Source organism: Mizuhopecten yessoensis, unplaced genomic scaffold (assembly GCF_002113885.1).
Source record: "Mizuhopecten yessoensis strain PY_sf001 unplaced genomic scaffold, ASM211388v2 scaffold6169, whole genome shotgun sequence".
Classification (NCBI taxonomy): Eukaryota; Metazoa; Mollusca; class Bivalvia; order Pectinida; family Pectinidae; genus Mizuhopecten; species Mizuhopecten yessoensis.
The window spans coordinates 2,408,547-2,417,783 of record NW_018406415.1 but is presented as its reverse complement, the minus strand read 5'-3'; the positions used below and the strand labels follow the sequence as shown (position 1 = coordinate 2,417,783).

At 36.0% G+C, this 9,237-nt stretch overlaps 1 protein-coding gene across 1 annotated transcript in view; it reads left to right on the top strand.

Moving 5' to 3' along the window:
• LOC110451759 (lipase maturation factor 1-like) overlaps positions 1 to 7,644 on the top strand; it is a 9,704-nt gene extending 2,060 nt beyond the window's left edge. The window contains exons 3-10 of the mRNA XM_021499930.1: positions 419 to 453; positions 659 to 724; positions 1,177 to 1,344; positions 2,360 to 2,540; positions 3,319 to 3,472; positions 4,701 to 4,881; positions 5,860 to 5,972; positions 7,373 to 7,644. Coding sequence (XP_021355605.1) covers positions 419 to 453; positions 659 to 724; positions 1,177 to 1,344; positions 2,360 to 2,540; positions 3,319 to 3,472; positions 4,701 to 4,881; positions 5,860 to 5,972; positions 7,373 to 7,574 — 1,100 coding nt within the window. The 3' untranslated portion in view covers positions 7,575 to 7,644. The remainder of the gene's footprint in view (positions 1 to 418; positions 454 to 658; positions 725 to 1,176; positions 1,345 to 2,359; positions 2,541 to 3,318; positions 3,473 to 4,700; positions 4,882 to 5,859; positions 5,973 to 7,372) is intronic.
• The last annotated feature ends 1,593 nt before the right edge of the window (positions 7,645 to 9,237 follow it).

The following is a 9,237-nucleotide window of genomic DNA, read 5'->3' as shown; positions in this document are numbered from 1 at the left end:
GTCAATAACCTGATCACGAAAAATATGATCAGGGATAATAAACTCGGTAACCGTAATGTCGCCATGAAATAGCATGCGTGTGGTTGTGACGATATACATAAAGAGTAATGAAGGTTGAAAATAGGTTATATCACATATCTAATAGTTTTGCTGATGATTTATTTAACAAAATAAACTAGCTTGTTATTGCTACATATGCTGTCATGAATTCTCAGGATTTGACTATTTGACACTTGGTATGCCGAATGTCCCATCTCTGTGCTAAGACACCACAAAAATTCAGTTCCTTTACATGTCTAGATAGCGAAATAATAATCTGTGTAAATTCAATTTTCTAATTTGGGTCAAAATCGTGAAAATTTAAGCCTGTGTATTGTAAATAACCCATTATACAGTATATCCCATTGCCTGATTTTAGGGGTGACCAACGAATTCAATATATCCCTTACTTCAGTAAAGATTAAAAAAAAATTTAAGTAAAGGTTATAAGCTAATTATGCCAATTAAATATGATTGTGGAAAAATCATCATCATTAATAGGCTAAAAGGTATGAATGACTAGACATTAACTGAAGCACAACACAGGAAAAGTTCATGTTTTGATTAAGGGAAATAACTCTGTAGTCTTGTATTGATTTTAATCTCTTTTTGTTTGCAGGGTTTGATAAAACTTCGTGGTGACCAGTGCTGGAGAGATCTTACCTGCATGAATTATCACTACCAGGTAATTTAAATATTGGTCATAATTACGAATGACCTTCACCTATTTTCACTGTCACAGGGGTCAAATATGTTGAAATCTTTAAACAATTTCTGAATAATTTCTGAAACCTAAAGGTCCAGGGTAATGATATTTGGCTAGAATCCTGCTGGGATGAAAGGCTATAAAGTCTATTCAACATAATGTCCTTTTATTCGACTTTCAAGGTCACATATGTCATATGTTTACATATTTTGATATATTCTTTTGAATCAAACACTAATGTATTGTCTGTAGCTGTATTTTAGCCCACTTTTAAGATTGCAAGTGTGAGATTAATTCCAGATTTGCGATTCAGGCCCATTTGGCCTCTTGTTTGTTTATATAAAAAAACAAGTCTCTGAATCAAAAAAATTGAACAAGAAAATGTTTCGACATTATTCTACTAAATATAAGCTAATAATTTCTTTTTTCAGACCCAGCCAGTACCCAATCCCCTTAGCTATTATCTGCACCAATCACCAGAGGCCTTTCATCATTTTGAGACGATGTCCAATCATTTTGTAGAACTCATTGTACCTTTGTTTTTATTGCTGACGAGAAGGATGGTCATTATTGGAGGAGCCATTCAAGTTCTGTTTCAGGTAAAAAAAGAAAAAAGAAAAAAAAGTTGGCATATGTATATTTTATCAAGCAATCACCTTTTTGAAAAACAACAAATATGAAGATGTAAAACTCATTGTTTTATGTGTGACCTCATGACCTTAGAAGACATGATCAAATATTGAAGACTTGGGGTTGCAAATTTCTATAAATACACCCCAGACCAGACCAGATGTTGTTTTTCTTCAAAATTCAATATGGTCACACTGGTCGACAATTAGCAAAGAAACGATTCCAGTTTTATGTTGCACCGGGTCATTTTTAGTGTGATTCTTACGATAATATGGTACGAAGTTGAAGATGAGGTCCTTCAAATGTAGCCAGTTTATGCGATCTCAGTGAAGCAGAATTCAACGTAAGGTTATCATGGTCCTAGGTAAACTTTGCGTGTATTGGCATACTTGCCAGCTCTCCCTATTTAGGAGGGAGCTTCACGATTTTGGACTATTGTATTTAACATCTTCATCCAGGGAAATTGCTAAACTATTCAAATATTAGAAGGTCTAAGGATTTCATCTGAAAGAGCGTATGTTATTTTAAAAGGTTATTTTGTCTCTAGGGGGTAGATACACACATTTATTTTATGTTTTTGAATTTGAGCTCGCAGAATCTCCCAATAGAAATATCAAAAGGTGGCAAGTACCCGGTATGCATTAGTTAAAACTGCCAAACTTCATTCAGCATGTCACTTATTTAGATTTACTGACTAATTTTACTAGAGTCATCTAAGAAAGTTTGGTATGAACAGTGTTTTTTTTTTAGAGTACCAGGTACTTGGTATAATATTTACTAGTATTTTCCTGGGACAATTTTTCCCCCGGAGTGAAACGAAGAAAGTCATGAAAATAGGGAAGATGTTTTATTTACCGATTCTCTTTTAAAAATTCAAAAACATGTTAAATCATTTGGACAGACAGATGTGCCTTACAGTTGCTTCTCTTCCATTTTATTTATTTAGATGTTCAAAATATATGAAAGTGAAATTCATGGTTTCAGGTCATCCTTATAACGAGTGGAAATTTAAGTTTCCTTAACTGGCTGACCATTGTCCCAAGTCTAGCCTGTTTTGATGACACCAGTGTGGCCTGGATGTTTTCTGACCGTAGAGATTCTGTAAAGTGGAAGGTCAAGAATATACAACAGCTGACCAAAGAAGGACGCTATACACTGAAACCTGGTAGGTCAAATTGCCTTGATGTATTTTGTATGTTTAAATGTTGTGATTTGAAAATCTTTCAGAAATAAAAATAACATCAAATATTTTACCCAATTTTTGTCTCGCCCCGACAAAGTTGCGGTAGCGAGACTATGGTGTTGCTTTTTTGGCGACAGCAGCGGGGTTGGACGGTGGCGGCAACGATGGGGGTCGGCATTGAGTTTTTGAGTTTAACTTAGTTTCACTGAAAGTACAGTATAAGTGCTACACCAACCAAACTTGGACCATAGATGCATCTTAGGTAATACATCTCAAACCAAGCATCAAATGCTGGATGCAGCCTACCTTTCATGGTCCATTGACTTTGTCAGCATCTCCATATCAACATTAAGTGTTTGCATTTAAATTAGTTTCTCTGATATGTGCATTGATGGTCAAAGTGGGGCACATGCAAGACATATCAATTCAAACGGCTAGTTTTTATTTCTTCATGAAAAACCCTGTTACTGGAACTGATAAAAGCTGTATGTATGACATTTTGGTAGGATTTCACTGTACCGCACGGATAGTGATCTGTCTATTGATATTATCAGTAAGGAAGTATACAACACTGTCACAAAAGTGTTTCAAATTTTGTCCATATTTACTCTATGTTTAACCCTTTCATAACTGTAGACACTAATGGAGTTGTCCATATCAGTGCATGGGAGAGTCTACTAAAGTTGCATAGGGGTGAAAGGGTTAATGCATTTTACCATCTTTTCGCTGATGTTTTAACAAGCATGTACTTCTATTGCAGGTAATTATATTCGTAAATTATTCAACCTGAGTGTTGGAGCCCTCATCGCATACCTAAGCATTCCGGTAGTCCAGAACCTTGTATCTCCTAGGCAGGCCATGAACACCTCATTTGAACCTCTTCGAATTGTGAACACTTATGGAGCATTTGGCAGGTAAATTACCTTGTACAGTAACATAGAAAAAATAATTTTCAAATTACAGACAAATGATAATAGTTTCAAATGAAAACTTTATTTAAAATTCTTTGTTATTTAAGAATCCCTGTCCCACTGCACTGTGTTTTTTCCTGTAAACTGTTTCCTCCCCTTAACTTCAATTCAGATATACGTTTCCCACAGTTGTTCTAGGATATTTCTGATGACCAGGTAGCTCAATCGGTTAGAGTGATGGTATTATAACACTCATAACACAGTTGTTGGTTATGTTTTGTAGATTTCATCTTTGATTTATCAAAGCCAAAATTATGCCACAAAAAAATCAGTTTCTAGTACTGAGGTACAGTTTTTGGAAACGGTACAGGGATCCTAAATCACAAATGAAAGGTCAACATTTCTACATCTTTGATAGAACTTGTATCATGAATTGTATCACAGGGTGATACTAAAGTATTATTTATCCCTACTTATCAGATTTGAATACAGCACATGAATATATTCATAATGTCAACAAATAAAATCACTATGTGTTACACGAGTCACTCGGGTGAATGTCAACCCCTGAAATCTCCAATGAGGGAGATCTCCCCCATTCCACATTTACAATGAGGGAGATCTCCCCCATTCCACATTTACAATGAGGGAGATCTCCCCCATTCCACATTTACAATGAGGGAGATCTCCCCCATTCCACATTTACAATGAGGGAGATCTCCCCCATTCCACATTTACAATGAGGGAGATCTCCCCCATTCCACATTTACAATGAGGGAGAAAGTGCGTGAAATATGACTAAAACCGCTTTGCTCAATTTATCTTTCCCTTTTTATGTATTAAAATAACTCCAAAAAGCATTCATTTGATTCAGACACGTGTAACGACCATTACACACACCCTGCAGCAACTAGGAGATCATTTGACCACAGGATGTAGATTTGAGTTTGTGCGAGTTTGGACTTGAATGAGGGAGTTTCGAGGGAGAGTGGTAAATTTTGCTCTAAATGAGGGAGTCTCTCTCCTAATGAGGGAGGTTTGACAGCTATGTGGGTGTGGTACCTCTTGTACATATTTCTAGAGAGTTCTTAATAATTGAAATCTGACTAGTCCAACTCAAGTGTGTGAGCATGTTTTATTTTCCCGTCATCTGACCAATATAATCCAATCAGACACTGTTATATAGATGAAGTATTAATATAATAATAATATTAATATTTTCCCCTGTCAGCGTGACTAAGGAGAGGACAGAGATTATACTACAGGGAACGTACGACAACCCTTACGACCAGAAGGCTGTGTGGGAGGAATACGAGTTCCATTGTAAGCCTGGCAACGTCACACGGCGGCCATGTTTGATCTCACCCTACCACTACAGACTCGACTGGCTTATGTGGTTTGCGGCATTCCAGGTATAAATTAAATCAAATCCTGATTATTATTTTTTTAGCTTTTACTGACTAATTCAAGCTTTCCAGATTATTCAGTTTCAGAATAATCCTTACTTTCTACTCCAGGCTTTGGTTTTGCAGCATTCCAGCAAAGTCAAATCCTGTTTCATCTTTGTTTTGATTTTTGTTACAGAATTGTCAAATACCTGGTTTGTTTGTGTGATCATCAGAAATTCATTGAAAATAAGGAGATGTAGAATCTTGGTTCAAATTTATCTTTTATTCACATGATATAAATATAGGAGCACTTGTATAGTAACACTTGTATAGGAGTCAAAATTTAAAGGGCGGGAAAAGAATGAGATTTTGCCTGATTCGTAAAACTATTCTTGTGCTGCCGTTCTGACTCCTTGCTCAAGCTCTATTCATAGTTCAAGTTAGAAATTAACTTTAAATATTTGTTATATATTGTTGGTACAAAGCATAAACTTGTAACCAGTTACCATTCTCATGTAAAACTTTATTTTTGCTCTCGTCACAGAAATCGAGGAGTTACAAGAAAAATACTTTAAGTACATCAGTTGAGTTTGAGTAGAAGAACAGTTTTATGAAAAAGTGCCTGGCCCTGTGTTACATGTAACTGTTCTGATAGATGTACAATCATCTCGGCTTCAGTGCTTGAGCCCAATTCCTTGTTCCAGAGATCCATCAGTTATAAATTTTACAATAATTTGAAAAATAAAATTGGAAAGAAGTTTAAGCTGAATACCATTTGCAGTGTCAAACACTTAATTTTGTGACTGTGTCGAATAATTTCAGGGATTTACAAGAATGTGGGTTCATGCACAGAAGTCTTGCATGCATGTTTTGTTTCATGACGACAGACCCAGGACTCTTTTCTATTAGTTGAAGCTATTTCGAAATTTTCAAACTCTTGGTTGGGACTCGACGCCAGAAATATTCTACTGACAATACTGTAAATTTGTTTTTTGCTTATAGAGTTATGAAAAGAACCCCTGGCTGGTGCACCTCTGTGTAAAGCTAATGGTAAACGATGAAGAAACCTCATCTCTGATAGCACACAACCCTTTCCAGGGCCGTGATCCCCCACAGTGAGTATTCGGACATCTCAGTAAATTTACCTCTCTATCTCCAACAGTAAGTATCCGAACATCTCGTTAACTTACCTGCCTTCCAGAGTCTCAATCCCCAAAAGTGAGTATCGGTACATTTTAGTAATGTAACACCTCTACCGGGGCCTCAATCGATATCCCCTACAGGGAGTATCGGAACATTTTAGTAATGTAACACCCTACCGGGGCCTCAATCGATATCCCCTACAGGGAGTATCGGAACATTTTAGTAATGTAACACCTCTTCCAGGGCCTCAATCCCCCACAGCGAATATCAGAACATTTTAGTAAAGTAACACCCGGCCCTTCAAGGGCCTCAATCCCCCACAGCGAATATTGGAACATTTTAGTTATGTTACACCCCTTCCAGGACTTCAGTCCCCTACAGTAAGTATTGGAACATTTTAGTTATGTAACACCCCTTCCAGGGCGTCAATCCCCTACAGCGAATATTAGAACATTTTAGTAAAGTAACACCTGGCCCTTCAAGGGCCTCAATCCCCCACAGCGAATATTGGAACATTTTAGTTATGTTACACCCCTTCCAGGACTTCAGTCCCCTACAGTAAGTATTGGAACATTTTAGTTATGTAACACCCCTTCCAGGGCGTCAATCCCCTACAGTAAGTATCGGAACAGCTCAGTAATGTAACACTAATCCGAGGACCTCAATCCCACACAGTATGTATTACCCGTAGAACATTTCTGTATTGTTACACCCTTTCAAGAGCCTCAATCCCCCACTGTAAGTATCGGAACATCTCAGTAATATTACACCCCTTCCAATGCCACGATCCCTCAAAGGGAGTATCTTTTCTTCAACAAGACTTATTTTAAAGCAACATCAGTCATAAAGTAGCAGAATTGGCCTGGGTCATATGACCATGATCTGATAACTCAGGTCAGTAGGAAATTCAAAAGAGCGGTGCCAAAACATGAAAACTGGATTAAACTTGCCAAGACTCCCCATTTAATTTTGTCTGGTCATCTCTTCTTTTGAATTTCTATTAATCTGATGGCTAGACTAATGAATTCCATTTAGTAAGTCATCAACAGGGGAACATAGTACTTCACTGAACACCTATTAGCCACAGGGACCTGAGAATTTGTTACAGCTATATTTGGACCTAAACTGAGGTGTTTTGAGTAATTTTACATAGCTGTAACAAATAAGCAGGTTCCTGTGCATTTATTGTATGTAGGATCTCATTTTCCCCCTTGTATCAGTTGAGTAGAGTATCTGTCTAGAGTTTGTTGATCTTGTGTATGAATCTCAATGAATATGTAAGTAAGAATGCTGGGTTGGCTTTCTCCACTCCTGATACCATATCAAAATTTGCCTACATTTAATTGTAAAAGCTGTTTTCTTTTCATTTTAGATATATACGCCTGCAACACTACAAGTATACATACACGAAGATAGGCAGCAAAGACGCCAAAAATGGAAAATGGTGGAAAAGAAAATTTATTGATTCCTACCTTAATCCAATTTCTCTTAAGTCTGTGAAGGAGTATATGAAACAGATGGATTATACCATGCCTCGTAAGAAAGCGAAACGAAAACTTAAAAGTCAGTTTTAAGATTAATTTTACGTTGTTTTCCTATTTCTCCTGTTAATGATGCTTTACCCTTATGTTAATAAAATTTACCCGAAATATTTTTGTCTGAATTGTTTTTAATTGAGATGGAATTTATAGTTCATAAACTGTAGTGTACAATTGTAATTTTAAATTGCATCTATAAATAAAAACATAAATAATTCTTTAATGTTCAGACTGACCTGTTAGGGTGTTCTTTTTGTTCTCGATAATAGATGAAAGATGATGAAGTGATGTCCACCACACCATATAAATGTGAAATCCTAATGTTGCGAGGCGGAACTTTTGGTTTAAGGATGGGACATAAATATATTCCCATTCGTACAAACTTCTAGAGAAGATGTTAAAGGAAAAGCCAAATAAGCCTGTATCGCTGGCCTGTATTCAATAGTATTGGCAAACATGTCGCCTTAAAGGTAGGTCAAGTTCAAAATAAGTAAACAAGGAAGATGGTAAACAGACTTAACACATTTGCCCTTTAAAGGTAGGTCAAGTTCTAAATTATTAAACAAGGAAGATGGTGAACAGACTTAATACATTTTCCCCTTAAAGGTAGGTCAAGTTCTAAATTATTAAACAAGGAAGATGGTAAACAGACTTAAGGTCATAGGAGTGTATTGTTAAACAGAAATAGGAAGTACATCCCTAGTTGAATTCTAATGTTTATTATTAATCTTCAGGAAACCGGCTACCTATTTCACTACTGTGAAGTTTTTCAAGTAAGATAACTCTTACATGCAATTACTATGTGTATATGGTTTAATTATAAAATGTCAATTTTTAATCGTTTATAGCAGAGACATGTATACAACTGGCTTTATACGTCTCTGTTCATAGATCATTAATTTTACACAATTTCAGCATTTATGAAATTGATATACATCAATGCAATACTAACCTATGTTAGTATCATTTTTATTGACATTATTTTGCAAAAAATTGTGTGTTCCATTTTTTTTCAAAATTCACTCCATTTTACATTTAAAATTCTTAAAATTCTGACAACCTATATTTTTTGTGGCAGAAAATTTTAAGTGTTAGCTGTGTAATGTGTGTTGTATCTCAAAAAGTTTAAGTTCTAGACCTACTAAAATTAGAAAGATCAAATAATATTACATTTTAGATATATCATGGGCTCCGCTGTACATCTTTTTTCAAAATACCAGCTGCTGCTTTGGTCCCGCGACTTTGTCAGTTTCCTCGTCAGTGTTTGCGTTTATCTTGTCTCTGCTGAAGTAAAAGTGCTACACCAACAAAACTTTGACCATACTAGTTCTGACTTTCATCTAACCTTCTTCATTGCAATCTAGCATCAGCTACTGAATGCTGTCTACAGGTCCTTGTCCAGTGACTGCTTAATCGTTTATTCTCACTTATCATGCGCCATTACGTATACAGTAAAAGTGGAAAATGAACTTTGCATTAAGAACACTGTATTATCTTTTCTCAAACGAGTAACATGTGTAGGATAATAAACCGAAACCGGTTTTGAAAACAGAAGTGTCCATTCCCAACAGGCCATTGTCAGTATTTAACAGATAGGTGATCCAGTACTTCTTCAAATCGAAATGTTTTTCTTCAAATTTATCATATTCGCGAATCCAAGATAGACTGTGTCATAAAAACAGACATTTCTGCAATAAAT